The sequence below is a fragment of the Paramisgurnus dabryanus genome, chromosome 10 (assembly GCF_030506205.2).
Source record: "Paramisgurnus dabryanus chromosome 10, PD_genome_1.1, whole genome shotgun sequence".
Lineage (NCBI taxonomy): Eukaryota > Metazoa > Chordata > Actinopteri > Cypriniformes > Cobitidae > Paramisgurnus > Paramisgurnus dabryanus.
Window position 1 is genome coordinate 7,326,396 of NC_133346.1, and position 21,489 is coordinate 7,347,884.

The 21,489-nt window shown below is 37.2% G+C and overlaps 1 protein-coding gene across 7 annotated transcripts in view; it reads right to left on the reverse strand.

Annotated features, from left to right (window-relative positions):
- Nucleotides 1-21,489, reverse strand: part of msi2a (musashi RNA-binding protein 2a) — a 197,485-nt gene that overhangs the window by 127,233 nt on the left and 48,763 nt on the right. For all 7 annotated transcript variants that reach the window (XM_065260714.2, XM_065260674.2, XM_065260724.2 and 4 more), the window contains exon 6: nucleotides 10,798-10,890. In XM_065260714.2, the coding sequence (XP_065116786.1) occupies nucleotides 10,798-10,890 (93 nt within the window). The remainder of the gene's footprint in view (nucleotides 1-10,797; nucleotides 10,891-21,489) is intronic.

Here is a 21,489-nt window from a genome sequence, read left to right on the forward strand (position 1 = left end):
TTAATGAGCGCGTTAGAAATATGCGCCTATAAACGAGACGACAATGCAGGTTTGCTTATCACATAGATGAATGCGCAGCAGCACAAAAAAGCTTTTAAATATGAAAAAGTAAAGCATTCAAATGTAGAGGAATAATTACAGAGTCTCTTGGACATAAATGAGGACAGATAAGACGTTAGAAGGCTTAAAGAGCTGCTTCACCACAGCCTGGTAAGTAAAAAATGCTTTGCTCTAAACAAAATGCATCTGTTTTTAAATGTTTTTTTTTTAATGCTACCCCACGGATTTATTGTATATGATGACTCTGTACCTGTGGATATGGTGAGATAAGAAATCTTTTTAAGTAATGCCTTTTAAAAATCCCATGGCGCTGTCAGAGTGCTGAAACAGCTCTACGCACGTTTGTAAATGATTATGTAGGATATCAATACATTTACAGCAATTAACAGTCTTACTTTCATGACTAAAAAAACGGCTTTTAAAGGTTTTAATAAAAAAATTAGATTTTCAATACAAAAAAGCAACAAATTTTTTTAACATTAATCTTAAACTGGTGGTCTTCTTCCTCCGCTTAGTTTTTCAGTTTGCAAATTCCGCTTTCTAAATAGGGATTAGGCATGGTGCCAGGCACAACTCTCATTGGTTTATTAACCAAAACACACCCATTACTCATTATGAAAATAGAAACAACCCTTTTAGGCAGTGCGCTTGGCAATTTCGACAAAATTGGGCCCGCTGTTTTAATGTCTTTTCCTTTAAATGCAAATGAGCCACAGCTCCTCACTCCCATACAAACAAACAGTGAGCACTTTCCATTAAAATAGATCTGAATAATACAGTCCGAGACAATAGTATTATCACTATTTTGTGGACAGCGTACAACTCGCTGTGAGCGGAAAATGTGGAAAGGCAGGACTGTAAGTGGGCGGGGCTTTATCAATGTGACATCACATTGATAAGAGAATCAAAACGGCATGTCTAATGAGACTACTTTGGTTTAATGAGAATTTTTTTCATCATATGTTGGTTGTGTTAAAAAATGTTCAAAAAAGTGGAGTGTCCCTTTAAGGTGGATTAAAACAATTCATTACACCAGACGGAACAAAAACAGATTATCACAACTGAGCAGTTTAAAGAAAAAATATTGCATTTAATAATATAACTCAAACACAAATTTATAAATCACTTGTCTTCAAAAGACCATCAGAAGCTGGGGAAAATATGACACCTGAATTTTTATTGCTCTTTGGATTAGATAGCAGCTGTCAGTCACAAGCTGATTATTAAAGACTTTGATGATCAACCTGTCAAATCCTCGAAAAACATTTGGGCCAAAAAGCTGCTGCCGTTTATTGTGTGTGATTCCTGCTGTGGCCCATTTAAGGATCAGTACGGAGTTCATAAACATTTTATTTGCAGAGGAACAAATATCACCCAAACACCTGTATGAACAAGGCTGACTTATGCAGCTTTAGGTACAGTACAGGAATCCAAGAGAACTGGAGCCCTCCTTAAAATGTCAAAGATCTGAAAAGGGGCGGACTATCTCAAGTATGTCCAGAAATCTCACTCAAACAGCAAGGAGATTTAAGTCAGCCCGTCTACCCCTGGGTGCAACAGCTGAAATGTTATCCAATCAAAGCCAGTCCCTTTACTGGAGCCTCTGAAAGCCATGAAAGCCCACTGAGATATTTATAGCTATTCTGACCCAAAACCTTTGTGAGCTGCCTACAGAGGGAACATTTTAAGGCATTTAAAACCACTTAGGTCTGTTTCAAAACACAAGCATCTTCATTATGCTGCCTACTAAGATACCTCATTTGGAAACCAATCCCACAGTGCACTGCTGCAAGCCAAAAATAAATCCAAAGATTGGGGATGAGAGAAATCTTTAACATAACACCAAAAGCAGTTATACAAAATACAGAGCATTGCATTGTTTGCCTCGCGTCACGCTTTATTGAGCGAGTTGTATTAATCGTACGACAAAGCTCCAAATCGCTCACTTATTATGAGTTCACATTCCAGTAATGATGCCGCAATAGGAGACAGCTGCTTCTGTAGGCAGATAACCAAGTTTTGGAGCACATCTACTGTCTTCATCAATGTTTCAACAAGATAACCAACTCTCTGGAGCAGTTCCTGCATGCTCAACATGTTTTCAGAGGAAATATGAAATAATTAACAAGCTTTTACTGTCTTTCTTTGCTTTTCACCTTCCTTTGGCTAATGCCTAACCAGTTCCTTTCCACTATGATTTTTCTTCTGCCTGCAGGCAGAGATGAAACAATAAAACCCTAGTCTACTGTTTCTAAATCTCTAAAGCACTGGTGTACAAAAATATTAAGAATAATGTGAGTAATCAGATGGGTTTTATTGGCAAGAAAGCAACTAAAATCCTATAAATTGTGTTAAAATAGCAGCATTTCAATCTAAAAACTGTAAACAGGACCGCAGCCATTTACAACACGTTTAAATTTATGCATCTGGCAGATGCTTATTCAAAGCGACTTACTTGCGTGCAAGGTACACGTTTTATTAGTATTGTATTCCCTGGGAACACATGACAGACTGATCAGTAACATAAAACTGAACATAAAAAGCACATAATAATGAAAATAAAGAAACTAAAAGAGAAACACAAGCGCACACACAGAAAAGTCACGAAATGTAAAGTTATAATAATGTGCACCTGCGACTAAAGGGCCGTTAAAGGGATATATATATATATATATATATATATATATATATATTTATCATTTTATATTAAAGAGAATAGCGGAGTTCACATCACAACTATAGCGATAAAGATACAATGAACAATATTGTTGGGATCGATTTTTTTCTCCATCTGATGAACGATAAACCATTGACAGCCAATCAAATCTATTTAAACTTAAAGTGCACGCTAGGGTGGTCCTTATTTTTCATCTTTTAAAAGTTCATGCTCTCACCCCACCAATATTTTTAAATAAATTAATAAAAAAGTAAATATTAATTAATATTTAAAGGTCCTTTAAGGTTTAACACATTCGCATTTTATGTTATACTTTGTGCTAGCATGTATAATTGTTTAATAATATATACTTATGGCAGCAATGGACTTATTTGACCATGATACGTGCAAATTAAAACTACTGTTTAGGGCTGGGTTTCGATTCAAATTTCAAGAATCGATTCGATTCCGATTCTCAAGATCTTGAATCAATTATCATTGTTCGATTCGAATCGATCCAATCTTCAAGATTTAGATAAGTGTTTTTGAAAAAAGCCCAAAATGGTGCCAGATAGGGGTGGGCGGAATGACCAAAAATCTATTCCACAGAATGAGTCATTTTATTTCACGGTAACTGTATATTTCATGGTATACATGTTTTTCAGTTTATATTGTTTTTGGATTATAAAAATGTGCAGTTATTTGCCACTCACTATAGCTTTTAACTGCTCACCACAGTTAAGTGAATTAGGCGTCAAACTACACCGCTCCAGCAGCGCACGTGTCACTGATATAAACGCGAGTTTTGTCTTAGCTTGCTTAAAGTTCAGAAAACTTTACAACTATTAGCATTATGTGCAAGAAGAACTCTTTATTTGGCGACCAGTTGTGCGCGCTTCAAGAAACCTCTGCTCGTCAGAGACCGGCTGCATGAGCACAGAGGGAGGGAGAGAGAGAGCGAGCGAGCGCTTATTATATTCACTGGCGCTTATTATAAAAATAACACAAATAACTCGTTCATTGGAATATTTTACATATAGATCGCGTTTTGAGCGTTTCAAGAGTTTTCAAAACAACCGCTTGCTTAACGTTACTGACCGCTATGTTCGTTGTTTTAATGTCCTTCCACCTCGCGCGCATGCGTGAATTCAATGACGCGGCAAGTTTAAGTTATTAATTATTAAATCGATTCTCTGAAGGAGTTAAGGATCGATCTTTAGAAATTAACATGAAAATCGATTCAGAATCGGTGAATCGATTTTTTCAACACAGCCCTACTACTATTTTAGTTTCAAAGCAAGAAAACAAAGACATTTTTTTACCCATTCTAAAGACCACCCCAGTGCAGGGGCTCTTAAAAATGAAAGTGGACAAGGTCGTTGCGGAGGTCTATAACATAAAATCACCTCGGGTATCCAGCGCTGATGCAGTTGCTGTGAAATTCCCTAAGTAATGCCTTTTTCCTACCACATTGACTACGCCAAAAGGTAAGAAAATTAGATTACACAAACTACTAGATTCACTGTTTAGAGTTACTCGATGTGTAAATGCAACAACAACAGCATATTTACATATTCAGCGACAAAAAAAATTCTCAGTGTTAGTTAATTCCATTAAGAAGTGATTTGTGCAAGTGCCGCACGCGTGAGCGAATTAGCATCAATTTATCATTATGGTCCGGTGATGTGGACGCTAATGTACTTATCATTATAGTTAACGTTGTAGTTATGGTTATAATGTGAATGGCCCTTAAGGCTTCTAAATCAAACCTTTCAGGTTCCAGAATCTAGCAGAGCTCAGACACCATAAAATAAGCAAACTTTAGAAAAAACGTGATTATAATGACCTCATTGACTTTTGTTTATTCTCGACGAGAAACATAAATCTTTAAAAGGTGAAAAACGACTGAGTTTCTAAGTGATTTTTGTAGCAGTGAACATCTGCTAATGGTCATTATATCCAGTTGGCTTAAGTTATTAAGCATTCATGTCACTAAAAGAACTAAAACGGCACACAGACAGCCGTCTGCTGTATTTTCTTTTTTACTGGCCTGCTATTTACAAAATCCGTATACACGAAACATCTGCCATGATATTACAAAACACATTTCCTGTGTCTGACCCTGGCATCTTTTATCCTTCCAAAAAACGTTTCTCTTTCCTTTGAGAGGAAGAACACACGCACCCTGAGGTGGCTGCTCTCTCTCTCTCTCTCTCTCTCTCTCTCTCTCTCTCTCTCTCTCTCTCTCTCTCTCTCTCTCTCGCTCTTCTCTGGAGGGAGTCGCTGTCAGCGGAGGCCAGCTGTGTCTCTGTGTGATGTTCAGAGCTGCACTTGAGTGAACTCTCTAGTATGTGTTCTGTTTCTTGTCTAAGCACACACCTGAGTGAAGAACATCAGTCTATACTCAATGACTGTTTTTTTCCTCTTATCTTTGTTCTGACTCTCAATTTCTCCCCATCACATTAAGCCAAGGAAACCAAACCAAAGAGCACATACCAAAAGAACTGAGCTAGAGTATAGGGTACAGTTTATATAACAGAAACAAGACGGATAGAAGTCGATATTGTGCCCTGCTGCACATTTTTTTTCTACATATTTGTGTGTTAGGTTTGCAATATTGTAAAAAACAACACTAGGGCTGGTATGTAAACAGTAGCCGTGTCCTTCAGAGGTGAGGACTCGTTGTTTGAAGGTCACAGCCTCTGAAGTCCATGAAGAGGACCGAAATGAGACTGTCTAGCCTATGAAGGCTGCACAGTTATCACCTGCTGTACACGCCACCACGGCTGTCACCGGGACACAGCAGAAACATTTCTGATTTATGGAACCAAATAAATGTGTAAATAAATATATATGTAACCAGAAAAAATACTGATTTTATTTGAGGAAATATGACACGTTGATGTAGATAAGGGTTGCTAAATAGCACTTAAAGCTCATAATCATAGGGGAACCATTTTTAGTGCTATATAGCACCTGTAAAGCATCTATGAAGAACCATCCGGGGGTGATATAGCACCACTATAACACCAGATATGGTTCTATATAGCACAATATGGTGCTACACAGATGCTACAAAGGTGCGATATTAGCACTTAAAATGGTTCCCCTATGATAATGAGCCAGTGAACCACTTTTAGTGCTATTTAGCATTGTTTGTTTTTAGAGTGTAACCAACAGAAAATCAAATTAACCAATCTCAGAAATATACAAAAGTAAAACGCAACATACACGGAATAATATATTAATACACAATATATTTTATAATACTAAAACAATGACAATTTTTCATAAAATGTGCACTTTTATTTAACAAAGGTTTTAAATGTTTATTTTAAAGGGATAGTTCGACCAAAAATGATATTAAACCCATGATTTACTCACCCCCAAGCTGTCCGAGTTGCATATGTCCATCGTTTTTGGATATTTTAGAAAATGTTTTAGATCTTTCAGTTGATTAAATGTAATGTTACGGGGTCAGTCCACGAACTTCAAGTCCAAAAAAGTGCGTCCATCCTTCACAAATTAAATCCAAACGGCTCCAGGATGATAAACAAAGGTCTTCTGAGGGTAATCCGCGTGATGTTGTTGTAGAAATATCCATATTTAAAACTAACGTAACGTAAATAAATACCTTTTGGTAGCGCCGCCATCTTAGACTCCTCTGTATTCAGGAGAGAGTATTAGCGTAGTGTACGCACTTTTCTTAGTGACGTATGACAAATTCGGAGGGCGGGGGCACAGAGCAGCAGCAGAGTAGCCTCCGTAGGCTGCGTAAGCTCTCATCCTGAATGCGGACGCGACTAAGATGGTGGTGCAACCGGAAGGTATTTATTTTCGTTAATAAAGTTTTAAATATGGATATTTCTACAACACCACCACGCGGATTACCCTCAGAAGACCTTTGTTTATCATCCTGGAGCCGTTTGGATTTAATTTGTGAAGGATGGACGCACTTTTTTGGACTTGAAGGTCGTGGACTATGGGTGGACCCCGTAACATTACATTTAATCAACTGAAAGATCTAAAACATTTTCTAAAATATCCAAAAATGTGTTTGTCTGAAAAACGATGGACATATGCAACTCGGACAGCTTGGGGGTGAGTAAATCATGGGTTTAATATCATTTTTGGCCAAACTTTCCCTTTAAAATATTCAGCCATTACAAGTGCGCAATAAATGTTGAGCCTAGGCTGTGAAAGATCAATTTGTTTTAACCTTCACAGCCCAGAGGAAGATGGACGCATTCTGTGGCTGCATTTTAAGCATCCTTTGAATCGGGACGGCCTTACTAGCCTACAGTCATGCTGCTGTGACACAATCAGTCTTATGCTACGTACACAACAAACACGAAGCATTGCGTTCCTCGCTCTAGATTACTCAAGGGATTTAACTTTCGCTTGAGTTGAATATTTTCAACTTGCGCGAAGACGTGTTTAAGGCAAATTTTCACAGCAATCGCTAGGGCTGTAATTAAATTGAGACGGACCCAGAATCGTATGGGTCCCAGGTCCTCCGTGAAGACCTTTAATGCATGTAACGTGAACGCACAACAATCTCATCGAGAGACACACAATGTGCTCACACGCAAAATGTGCAAAACGTTTTGATTCTCTTAGCAATGTGAGGTCACATTTTGCTTCTCACGCCAGCTTGAAACAGATACGACGTCATCTATTACAGACAATAACAAATACGTTTTGCCCTTTGTTGGATTTAAAGCGGTAACGTCTCCTCTTTGGAAAAGTAAAATAATTAAATATATATAGATTCTGAGGTAAACCAATTGATCTTTTTTAAAAGAATTGCGATAGCTTGATGAATCAATTTTTGCTCCCACTCCTAGCAATCACGCCACCCAATTTGCATCATTTGCACGAGTTCCCATCTATTGACGTCTTTGCATTGACATTGTATGTAATCTACTCACTCAAAACGTTGAATTTGCGTTTGGTGTGTCCCCACTAAAACTGTGATATAACAAATTTGTATAACAACATAAACATACAGTAGTGTCTCAAATGGCATAAAGAGCACAAAATCTTAACTTTTTATAAATTAAAAAATGGCAAAAGTTTTCTGTGAGAGCAGTGGTTCTCATAATTTTCTGCATGCATCCCTTCAAGGCCCACCCAGAGAAAATTCATGACATAAATCTTAACTTGAATTTTACAAAATATTTGTTTTGCTATTTTCCCATTGCAATTTTTCTGAGGTTTAATTACACATAATTTATTATAAATTAAATGTACTTTATAAAAATGTCATAAAACTGGGCCCCCAGCACCATTTTACAGCTCCCAGTTTGAGAACCACTGGGTAACGGAAAGGTGACAGTATATACATTATATTTTGTACAGTATAATAGCCTTTATGTCTATCTGTCCCTATAAACCACATATACAAGTGTGTAAGTGTCTGTGTGTGTTTGTGTGCGTGAGTTAGGAAAATGATCTTTGTAAAAATCACACCCGTTTCCTTTTCTCAGATCTTAACCAACCGCCACAACTACCGAAACACACATTCACACAAATTTAGGAACAAACACTACACACCCAGACATATAAAAGCACATAAACCACATTCATCTTTAACAAGAGCTTGGCTAGCTCACACGCGCACAGACTCACACGCGCAAACACACAATTCATGACATTTCGACTCACTAAGACATTCCAAACATGTCCAATCCAGACATTTGAATGGCCTGACCGCCGTCTTCCTCTCTCTCTCTCTTCACGTCTGTCTGTCTGTCTCTCTCTCTCTCTCTCTCAGCAGATGAGTCTAAGGGATTGGCTTCCTGTCTGCAGGAGCCTCAGTGCTCCACAGACACATAGAGATAATGGCAGGGTGCTGCAGACGGGCAGTTTATTTAATAAACATACAAATCCACCTGACAAACAGACATGTGGCGTTAGAGAGAGAGAGAAAGAAAGAGAGAGACAGACAACGAGTGCTAAAACATAAGAGAGAGAGGCTCTGATTTCAGATGACACGCTCAATCACGCTGATTTGTTTGTGCTCTTAAAATCTTCTACGAGACACTAAAAAGAACAGAGGTGAGGAGCTAAACAAGCTTCATCTCATATAATCAAGTCAATCAAGTCCTGCTCCATCTCCATGATTGCGACTGGCGTGGTGAAGATTTACTCTCCCGTTTCATATATAATGAAGGTAATAGCATGTTATATATATATTAGGTAATAACAGAAGTAGGGCTGAATCTTCAAGCTGATAATTGTGGCATCAATATTACTATTAAATGCTTAACTCCGCCTATATTGCTGACTCCACCCCCTGTTTATTTATATAGCACTTTATAAAATACATATTGTTAAGGGTCAAATTACACAAGTTTATTAAAGCCACAATATGTAGATTTTCACCACTAGAGATTGCTTTTACACAAAAAACACAATAACAATACGCCCTAGGGGTGGTTCACATTTCGCATCTAAAACTACGCCGACAACGCGACCGTCAGTTTGTTCTCGTCACATGACCTGCGGCATTCTGAAAAGTTGAGATGTTTTTAACTCGATGCGGTGTGGACGCGCCTGGAAAAAATGAGTGCGTCCCATACAGCGCGCCTACATTTGAAATAACAAACTTGAGCGCGCAAAACACGTAATATGTGAATCACCCCTTATTCAGTAGTCATCGGCCATGTTGATTTCAAACCGAGGCTGTGAAGGATAGACATCCAGAGCGTGCACTTTAAACCTATTGGTCATTCGGCCATCAAAACATAGAAATTACATAGTTTAACAAATTTTCCCAAGACAAAAGAACCTCAGAAAACATGCATTGTTAAAATTAGAAGAGAATAGCGCATTGTGTAAATTATATCCGTTTTGCATATTAGCCTGTTGGCTAATCGCTTATTTCTCATGTTGTAAGCATGTTTACTTTAAAACACTAATATAGCACCTATATAAACACTAATTATACACCTCCAGTTTGTCTTTTACATAAGCGTTTGTCCCATGTTCTTTCTTTAAAGGTGAAATAGAATGATTGAACGAGGTATTTATCCTTGTTCTGTGATGTGACATGTAGACAATTTTTTTGGGGGGGTCTGTAATGCCTTAGAAGCTTCCTAAAAACCTCTCTCAGATAGCTCTATTAGGGTGGGGGATTTTAAACAAGTGGTTTTGCACCTATTTGGCTCCCCTACTGGCTTAACTTGCAATCTCATTACTGATTGGCTGACTTTGCTGCCACTCAAAAAATGTAGCCAATTATTTTAAAGTGGAGGGGCAGTGAGATGCCTGTGATGTTATAAGCATCAATTTTTTCAGATTGGGCCGTTTTCTGGCTGACATTTCTAAAAGAGGAATTTCTATGAGACTGAGATGTTTAGCATGTCTAGCACTTTTTGTATGTTTGTGAATGTGGGTAGACTACCATTATTCAACAAAGACAAGGTAAAAATGGTTTTTCATTCTCTGTCCCCTTTAAAATAGTGGATTTACAAATCTTTGGAAAATTTAGGATAATGCAAGTCTACAACAGCAGTTCATGTATCAAACTAATTTAGGATAATGCAAGTCTACAAAAGCAGTTCATGTATCAAACTGTGCGAGTGGTTTTTGGATAATTTATTACAAACATCTTACATATTGTGGCTTTAATAATGAAGGTACCTTTAAGAGAAATGCTTTAGTTGTGTTGTTGGTTACAACAGTATGTTTTGTAGTAGCAAAGTGTAAATGTCAGACACTGAAGGCAAAACCAATTCAACCCAGCCTCAAATGACACTCAATCCCTTCTCAATATACCTGGTCTCAGCAAACGTGTTATTTATGTCATCTACTGCACATGGTGCTAACTGGTTGGATAAAAATACAATCTACATTGTAAAGTCTGCGGATTTCAACATCACTGAAAACCACTGCATTGTTGATACAGGAAACTGTTGCTTTTTTGCAATCTTCAGACACCTGCATCCTCGCTTCCAACACTGCACTGAAACGAACACATCCGGAGGAGACGTGGGCATATGTGTGTCTGTGTACGTGTGCAAATCATAAAACGTTCGTACTGGCACGGCAGCCTAGGGAAGATGTTCAGGTCTTACCTTTCCGAACTGTTCAAAATACTGTTTCACATCTTCAACAACTGTGCTCGCCGATAATCCACCCACAAATATCTTCTTTGTTCTTGTGACCATCTGGGGAAGAAAAGAGAGACAAACATAAGAACACCAAAAATCATTAGACGTACTTTATCATATACCTTTGTGAGATTTAAAAATCTGTAAAGTAGTGGACATAAAGTTTATTGTTTATTTATTTCTTAACTCCAAGTATTCAGGGTCACATTCATGGTGAGAACTGGTCAATCTACGGATAAGATAATCCATATAATTTAATCCACACAAGGGCAAGGACAATTTGGCAAACCTGCATGTTATGGGACTGTGGGAGTAATTAAAGATGCATTAAAAATGTTGTATGCGTGCTGCATTGGTGTGTTTGGAGTATACTTAGATTTGAGAAGTATTTTAAGGAGGCACCTCAGGACAGTGACTACATAATATTAGAGGATCAACTAATTTTAATAACAGATAAAATTGTAGTCAAACTATGCTTGAATTCCTTTAAGTTTTTTGTTTCTCTGCATTTTGTACATATTCGACTTAAACTGAGATTCCCTCATACACAACACTCTAAAAAATACTGGGTTATTTTTAGGGCTGGGCTGATACCACTTTTCATGTCCATGTGTTTCAATACCATCTCTATCACTCTTTTAATCAATTAAGCTGCGAATAAAACATTTGTTAGCCATTAAAAATGTAAAGTAAATGTGTGAAGTAAACCATAACTTAAGTATGATAAACGTAAAAAGTACCTCCGGACAGGTCTCATCTATTGCTTATGCTTAGCTAAGATTTTTTTACTTGCCGCTAGGGATGCATAACAAGTCATTGCGATTAATATATAGCAGAATAAAAGTTTTTTGTTTACATCATATATGTGTGTGAACTGTATATAATAACTTTGTATAGATAAATGCACACACATGCATGTATATATTTAAGAAATGTTTACATTTGTATATACATTTGTATTTTTATGTATAATTTATATTTAATAAAAATAAAAATATTTAATATATAAATATATATTTTTTCTAAAAATTATACATGCATGTGTGCATATTATATACACATAATTATTATACAAATATTATTATACATATATGATGTAAACAAAAACGTTTATTCTACTATAGATTAATCACGATTAATCGTTATGCATCCCTACCTGCTGTGTTTTACAGCAAGTTGCTTATGTCACCCTTTTACGGCATGTTGCTCAGTAAGTCGCCTTTACGCCAAGTTGCCATGAAAGTTAAGGTCCGTGTTGGTATCGGATCGGATTGTACTCCCCAACTTCTACAATATTCGATCTGGCCATTGTCACCAATATCGGACTAATATCGAAAACAGAATATCGGATCGGCCCACCCCTAGTTATTTTAACCCAACATTGGGTCAAAAAGGGCAGACCCAGGCATTGGGTTAAATTAACCCAGATAATGTTATATTTGACCCAACAATGAGTTAAAACAATCCACCATAGATTAAATTACAACTTGGGTTGGGTTCCTCCTTTTTGAAAAATAACCCAGTATTTTTTGCCATATAATTTTGTCTAATAAATACCTGAAAAATTTAGTGTTTTGTCCATTTTGTAACATACATCTCATATTTTGATGGTATAACCTTACCTAAGGAGGCATTAAAAGCAAATATTGTACAACAAATCTCCCCCCAGATCATTGTTGGTTACGACTGTACATAATAAAAAAACTTTATGAACAACTAATGAAAATTAAAGATCAAGGTTTATGTATATTTATACAACCCAAGAGGTTGGGTTCCTCCTTTTTGACCCAACGCTGGGATGAAAATAACCCTGTATTTTTTGCAATATAATTTTGTCTAATAAATACCTTAAAAATTTAGTATTTTGTCCATTTTGTAACAACATACATTTCATATTTTGATGGCATAACCTTACCTTAGGGGCATTAAAAGCAAATATTGTACAAATAAATCTCCTCCCCAGATCATTTTTGGTTATGACTGTATATAATAAAAAACTTTATGAACAACTAATGAAAATTAAAGATTAAGGTTTATTTATATTTATATATATGAACAACACACACTTTGCTTATGTGACATTGCTTAAATATATTATTTAGTTTATGTTTTTATACGATTTATTTGGGTTGGCACTAGGGATGCTAAACAATTAATCGCGATTAATCGTTAGCAGAATAAAAGTTTTTGATTACATCATATGTGTGTGTGTGAACTGTGTATAATAACTTTGTATAAATAAATGTACACACATGCATGTATATGTTTTAGAAATGTTTACATGTGTATATACATTTGTATATTTATGTATAATTTATATTATATATAAATATAAATACTTAATATATACACTTTTTTTCTTAAAATTATACATGAATGTGTTCATATTTATATATATACACATATTTATTATACACAGTTAACACACATATGTTTTGTAAACAAAAACTTTTATCCCTAGTTGGCACACAATCTTATAGCAGCAGACACTCCTGCGTATTTGTTATGTATCCTCTTTCATAATGGTGCAGAATGAGTAACATCACGGTCATGTTGAGGTCATTGCGTCTGACCTCAGCTTGACACGTTTTGCTTTGAAGATTTACTTCCTCTCCAAACAAACTCTTAATGAAAGCTTTAAAGGAAGTGCAGTAATGATTCCAGTCAAAACAGATGTACTTCCCCAAGAGTTCGCTGCTAATAATCCCGTTACAAATCACTTTCCCTTACACCAAACACACACAGCACCATTAGCGCAGTCTTCCACTCCATTGAACCCCTGACATGTTTACTTCTGCTCTGACACACGTCCAAGACGCTTTCACCTCCAGTTGCACTTAAAAACAATAACGCAGCCAAAAAAAATCTTCCTTTTCCACTGAAAACACAATTAAGAGACACGGAGAGGAAGGAGGGGGTGCATTAAGACCTCAATTAATTTCCAAGCCAAGTAAATAAGAAAGATTACTACAGCGTGCACGGAGCAAAGCAAATCATCAGAAACAAATAGAAATTGTATTGTTTTTGCACCTTGCATAAATATGTATGTGTGTATTAATAAGGCTACTAATGCTTTAACAATATACAGCTTTTACCATTCTAATAAAGCTACGTGAAGACAGATAAATAAATCCAAGATGCCATTTACACCACAGCTCAATACGGTTCTCTTCTTCTGTATGATTAATCATGTCATGACTTCAAATTGTTTTGCTAGAAAAATAGTAATCGTGTATACTTGGGTATCAAAACGATATTCGTGTAAGAAAACAGAGAAACAGGAATATATAAAGACAAACAGAAAATCATAAATCGTTGTCTTCTGAATATGCAATAACCACGCCCACCAAACAACACACCAATCAACAGTGAAATTTACTCACAGGAGAGTAAAATACAGAGATGGCAGTCTAATCTATCTGTCTGTCTATTTGCATCGCAGACAGTATATGTGGCGCTCACTTAGGATGCAAATCCTGCAAATCAGAGCCCAAAATGAAAGTGCATCCACCTTGCAGCCACCATGTTTTCTGGGGTTATCAGGGTTGTGTCTAACCCCCTCATTCTGCTTGGATGTTCACCGGCATCCCTGTTTTTATCAGCAAATATCTGGCTGATGGAAACAGCAGCAGGCCATGTTCCTGGCCTACCAGCGGTCGTTTCATTTGTGTCCGTGACACCCCGGCTCTACGCGAGAGGCGTTTCCCTGCCCGACATTGTTGGTGCTCTGTCCACAGACGCTTAAGTTTTTAGCCGGCTCTTTATGCTGTGTGACAGGCTTGCCCACAGGGCTGATGGGATTTCTACAAGCACTGCAACAACGCAATTACTTTCTCTCCTGCTTTCTCCATGGTGACATGACTGCCTCAATCCAATGTGGAAAAAACACACCGTTCGTGGAAAAAGAGAAAGACAGCTCTGTTGAAAGGAGTAAAGTAAGCTTGCATATTTTGTATGTGTAGTAATAATAGAAAGATAAAATGCATAAAAAACACACACAAAGATATGAGCACATGTCTGCCATATTGGTTCATGTGACTGCAGAATTGAGGAGCGACTGCGGGGTAACAGAGCGGGCATGGGACAGAATTCAATGGGTTTGGGTGGGAGCAGCCGGCAGACCCTCATGTGTGTGGGTTGCAGGGTCATACAATGAATTGAGGGATATCTAAATATAAAATACATTAGATAAAACAATTTACATTGTTTACCGTAAGGTCAATGTTTAACCCGCTCTCTGCAGAAAGTAGCCCACCACGTTTTGCGGGTGGGAGCGGGACTAAACGTAAATGTTGCCGGCGGAACGAGACACGACGGGAGCATTTGACATAAAAAGTAACTTAAAAAAAAGGTATTTAATATTTTTATATTGACTTTCAAAAAATTAAAAGGGACATATCAAGAGACTAAAGTCATGTGACTGCAATGACGTGGATGACGTGTTATCCTCAAAGTTGGGGCGCACCAGATAACACGTCATCCGCGTCAACGCAGTCACGTGACTTTAGTCTTTTAATATGTCCCTTTTAAATTTTTGAAAGTCATTATAAAAATATTAAATGCCTATTTTTAGTTGCTTTGAATTTTTTAGTTGCTTTTAACTAGAGCCTGACCGATATATCGGCAAGCCGATATGATGCATTTTCCAAACTATCGGTATCGGCATTCATAAAGGCTGATAATTTAATATATTTTAAAAAAACGGACAAAACAGCCTTCATAAGATTTCCTCACTGTTGGTGTTTTTGACAGAGCTCTCTGAACCAGTATCTGCTGGTGGGGTCCAGATTTAGGCGTCTAGCCACTGCCTGAGTCAAGTGATCAGCAATTTATATTTTGCTGTTGTTATTATTTATCAGAACTTAACAGAATTTGTCTCCAGTCCTATTCAAAGTTATATTTATGAACCAAGTCTTTTAAAACTGGTAACTTTGATTTGGTTGTTGTTGTTTTTGTGTTTTTGTTCAAAGGCCATTACGTTTCATATCTTAAGTTTATATTTTTATACATTTTATTTATCAGAACTTTAATATATTTTGATGTTCCTCTGTTCGGTTGTGACAATAAAAGAAATAAGTTTCTTTTTAAAATGCGTTATCATATTATTTTAGTTAAAACTCAAATAACTACAAATAACTTATGCTAGGGAAATCTGTTAATGTTTTGTTGCGCGTTTCTGAAATAAAAGAAAATATCGGACGATATATCGGAATATCGGATTTTAAAACCAACAAACATTTGTATCGGTATCGGCCTTCAAAATCCTTTATCGGTCGGGAGAAAAGACAATGCTGAATAATGTCGTAATTTTTTTTATTTTTGGACCAAAATGTATTCTTTTTTTGCCAAAATATTTTTATTAAGATTTTCTTCATGCATATACAATCACATTCATGTCAATACAATTTGTCCAAAATGTATTCTTGATGCTTCAACACATTCTAACTGACCCACTGATGTCACATGGACTACTTTGATGATGTTTTTATTACCTTTCTGGACAAGGACAGTATACCATACATACATTTTCAATGAAGGGTCAAACTAGCTCTTGGACTTAATATAAAACATCTTAAACTGTGTTCCGAAGATGAACGGAGGTCTTACGAGTTGGGAACGACATGAGGGTGAGTCATTAATGAAATTATTTTCATTTTTTGGGGGAACTATCCCTTTAAGCTAGAACTTTACATATGTACTCTGGGGACATCAAAGATTGATTTGACATCTTAAAAAGTCTTGTGAAATGTCCCCTTTAAGTATTCAACAAAACTGAACTTCTTAAATCACAACACATTGGCTCCCAAGCATTTAACAGTGCTATAGTAAAAAAATTATGAATTTAACATTTTATAGTAGTTACAGTATCCACTAGCAGAGGCTCATAAAGTCATGCTAACCATTTCAACTTCATGACCACATGATCACAACAGGACCTTTCCATGTCGAACAGCAGAACGGTCTTTCTCTCTGGGACGTACAGAATGAGGTTTGCAGTATTATGAGATTTTCTTTCATTATTCGTGCAGAATCTGCTTCTGTCACTTATTTAAATGTGATCTGAATTATGAAGATGTATTCCCAGCTCAGCTCAAAAAGACACGAACACAAACAAAGGGCTCCAGGGAAGAACCTGGGAAACTGAGGAGGCGCGTAACTTTCCTACCGCTTGGCGCACACACCTGCTGCCGCTTTACAGCGGTAACACTGAAAGAGAAGCCAACAGCATGAGAGAGAGAGAGAACACAGTTAGAGAGTTTCCTAGAAAGACAAGGTCTGCCTCTCTTCGTCTCTCTCTGCAGCGGGGAGCGTGTTTGAGAATATGAGATCTGCTATGGGGTCACAGGTCTTCTCTTAAGGACACGTTCACTCTCTGAAGTCTGAAAAGAACCGAACTGAACATAAAGGGAATAAAACAGTATCTACTTGGCACATGATCGGAGCCAAACGTAGATGTTAGGTGATACCTTAGGTGATACACAACATTAGCAAAGTATAGCATTGTTTTAAACAGACCTCATTTTTCTTGCTTTCTTAACATACATTGACATCACATGGCAAAAAACGTATTTTGTATATTCATTAAGTCAATACATGTCGCAGGAATTAGCCAATCTGTAAATAACATCTACTATGAGGATGGAGCTCAAATTGAATAAATAAGAATGTCTTCGCTAAGAAAACAATCATGGTGGCTATCATTCCAAACAAAGTGCTTAAAAAACAGCTTTGGTCAAACAAACAAAGTTAAAAATGAAAAAGGTCAAAATGTTTGCCCATACAATACAATTCATACAACTTCAGTATGAAGAACCTTTTTGCATACTTCCCTACAAATGTAGCAACTTCGTTTTTGGTCGAAAATTAGTTATAGATATTTTTGGGAAATTTCGCTGTTTTCAAGAAAATAACTATAAAGGAGAAAAAACTAACAACTAAAAGTCACTAAAAAGTTTCAACTAAAAAGTTATTTTTTTTTCAGTTCCACAGTCTAGTGAGACGCTATTATCAGCCACACAGAAAAAAATTACACCATACCTACTCGGTCGGGTTAAAACGGTTAACCATGTGTCCTAACTACACGTGATGTGACACTGCGACATTATTTAAAAGTAGTGCGGGTAAGGATTGCAGTTGATCTGTACGGATCATGACCCATGGTTTGGCTCGCATGCAATTCGCGGATTAATACGCAAATTAAAATAGGGAAAGTTTATCATTTGCACGTGTTTCAAAGGTTTGCAAATGTTAACATTCAAGTGATTTTAAACAATTCAAACGCAAAAAGGCGATAAAGTGAGCAGTTTTCGGTACACACATGCGGCTGAATGTGTCTTGTCCATCTCCGGTCAGACGTGATTATCCCTATGTCCTTTAAAAATCAGAACTCCTTATGTGTAAACTTTATAGAGAGAGTTGCGCTGCTGTGTCTCATAATGTAGTCGATTAAAATACATTTTGTCAATAGAGTAATGAAAAACAACTTAACGTTTTCATGTGGAGCAACTGTTTATGCTGCACCGCTTGCAATTTGCCCTCCGTCTCTGTGTGCGACCGTTTAAGTGCACTCAAAAGTGCATACATGGAGAGACGCATTTCAAAAAACAAGCAAACTTCTTGACAAGGGCACATACAAACAAAATGGCCTCCACAGTATTCTTTTTTTAATAAAAACATTTGTTTATGTCTTAAGTGTAGGTATAGATTAGGCAGAAACCAGTCCTGCTTATCTTAAAGAGACAGTAACCTCAATTAACCCACTAAAGTCTGTGTCATTTAAGGATAATTCCGGTATTTAACATTTTGAGTCTCATTTCTGGTTTGTTTTGGATGAACTACAGTGATGGACACAGAAATTTTGACAATGGGTCGTGTCTTGACTTTTTGACTCGTTTAGAAGCGCCTCTTGACTGCTTCAGAATGGAAGGCAATGACCATGCACAAACATGTCAACACTTAACGTTCATTTTCAAAACTGTACTACTCACCGAGTGGTTTGTGGTGTTCGTTGATGATTAAAAACAAATACATTGGCGCAATGTATGATTTCAATCCGTGTTATTTGCTATAGTGGAACTATTTTTTCAGATACCTCACAACCGCGTATATACTTCCGCTCTATATTTGAGTCTGAAGCGTTAGCACACTCCCGACCACTTGATGGCGACAACCACTTTGCCATACAAGTACGCTCGGTGTCTAGCTTATAGACAGTCACAATCAAGCTCAACTTCAAACCTAAAGCTGGTCACAGAGCCATCAAATATGGGAAAAATTTCTTCTGAGAGAAACCGAGCGAAAAACTACAACCACATGTAAACAGACCCTTTTCTGTTTCTTGGCAGCGGAGTGATATATCAGCGAGCAATGAGTCTTCCAAAAGAAGTCAATGGAATTTTACAAAATGCCAAATAAAACACGACAGAAACTGTATTTTGCTACACAACTTGTTTTTAATCATCAACGAACACCACAAACCACTCGGTGAGTAGTACAGTTTTGAAAATGAACGTTAAGTGTTGTTTTAATGACATGTTTGTGCATGGCCATTGACTTCCATTCTGAAGCAGTCAAGAGACGCTTCTAAACGAGTCAAAAAGTCAAGACACGACCTATTGTCAAAATTTCAGTGTCCATCACTGTAGTTCATCCAAAACAAACCAGAAATGAGACTCAAAGTGTTAAATACCGGAATTATCCTTTAATGTTAATCAAACAACCCAAGACAAAGAAAAATCACTTCTGTAGCTCTAAAAAAAATTATAATTATATTTAATTCATACAGTAAAGATTTCTGTACCTAATGTTAATTTTAGACCTTACTTAATGTGCAACTTTGTTCTTTTATTATAAATGTTTGTAATTTCTTTATTTGTTTTCAAAAACCGTAATGTGATCCGAACCGTAAGTTTTGTGATTCATTACACCCCTAAATAGAAGGTATCTTTTCAATGTTAATCTGAGTCTTTGTCCTGACAATTCTCAACACGATGCCGCGGCGTGAGAGAGTCGATTCTACTTTAGAAACGGTTTCTATTTCCACGACGTCATTGTTAACAGCTCCGCCTACAAATATATCTCATTTAAAGAATTGGTCAAAGAACTGTTCTGATTGGCTGTGTTTTGTGAATGACTGCGTCACGGAATGCCCCTTTTTGCACTCAGTATGGACAGACAAGCCTATCGCTGGGATCATCTAGTTACAATCCATTTGGCATGGTGATATAAATGCAGCTGAAGTCTTTTCTGAGAACAGGTCACTTTAGAAATGGTCACGCCGCCAGATGCCCGTCAGCAAGTGAGAGCCGCTCAACAAAATGGAACTGAATCATGAGCTCATACATCTCTGAAGAAGAGCGAGAGCATTCAGGAGAACAACACAATCTGGAGAGCCACTCGATTACAAACACACTCTTAATTCCTGCAAGAACAAGAGACTCACACACACACTCTTATCCTCCATGGCCTCTGATTTAGTGAATGACAGTATTTGTGGACAGTTGATTACAGTTGTCTGACTTTGGCTTCATCCCTTAAACAAGGCCACTTGAGCCAAAGGGATCCGTCCAAGTCGAGACCTCTTTCCTGTGAGCCTTTCTTCATCACAGCTCTCAATCAGAGTACTTTCCAGCCTTCTGTTCGGTTTAAAAGAGCAGTGATTATACTGTGGCCGTAGCTATCAGCCATCCACGGCAGCGCTTACTTTCCCAGTGGTGATTACAGGGCGAGACGTCCACCTGCCCCAGACACCAGATCGGTAAACTCACGGGAACCTTTAAAACAGCCGTGGCATCTCACACTTTCGTTCAGCCAACAGTTAATAGCGGTGTCAATGTACTGGAGCCAAAAGACATTTCCTCCATTTTTTTTTTTTTATAAAACATGCCTATGTGCCGTGCAACATGGCTTCTATCCAAACTGGTTTTATAAATGAACCGAAAGGGATACACAAAAACAATTCGACAAAATTCACTCTTTCAGATTAAGGGAGAGATAAAGTGAAGAGACATAATGACCAAAGTCCCAAACTTGTGAGTTATGAAAACACACACACACCTGGAGCAGTGGCAGCTATCCCTGCAGTGCCCGGGGAGCATTAGGGGACAGGTGCCTTGCTCAAGGGCACCTCAGTCGCAACCTGCCGGCTATGAGAATCGAGCCAGCAACTCTGGTTACAAGCCTAAATGTCGTACGCCACATTTCATTGGAAATGTGAAACGCCTAAAGCTTTCCCATATGAAACAAATATCACAAATGAGATCTCATCTATATCTCAATTGTTTCTCCTAGACAGAAATAACATTAAATGAAGTTTCTTCCTGCCGTTTTTACCCTATAAAAATTAAAGTGTCCTCTATAGCTTAAGAAGAGACCTACATAATATAACAAACTGCATTGAGATTTATTAAAATAAAGTGTAAATAGGATTCAATAGGATTCTTCGTAGATCACTATCTAACCTATGCTGTCCACATTAATGCAATAGCCATTTACTTTTAATTTACAGTATATTAAAATCATAATATTTAGTTGTCTATGCATGATCACTGCAATTTTCCTGTAGGTTAATCTGTTTACTTCAGCTGTCCTTTAATAAACTGAACCAATCAGAGCTTTCCTGCACATAAATTTAATCTTAATTAACAATTACAACAC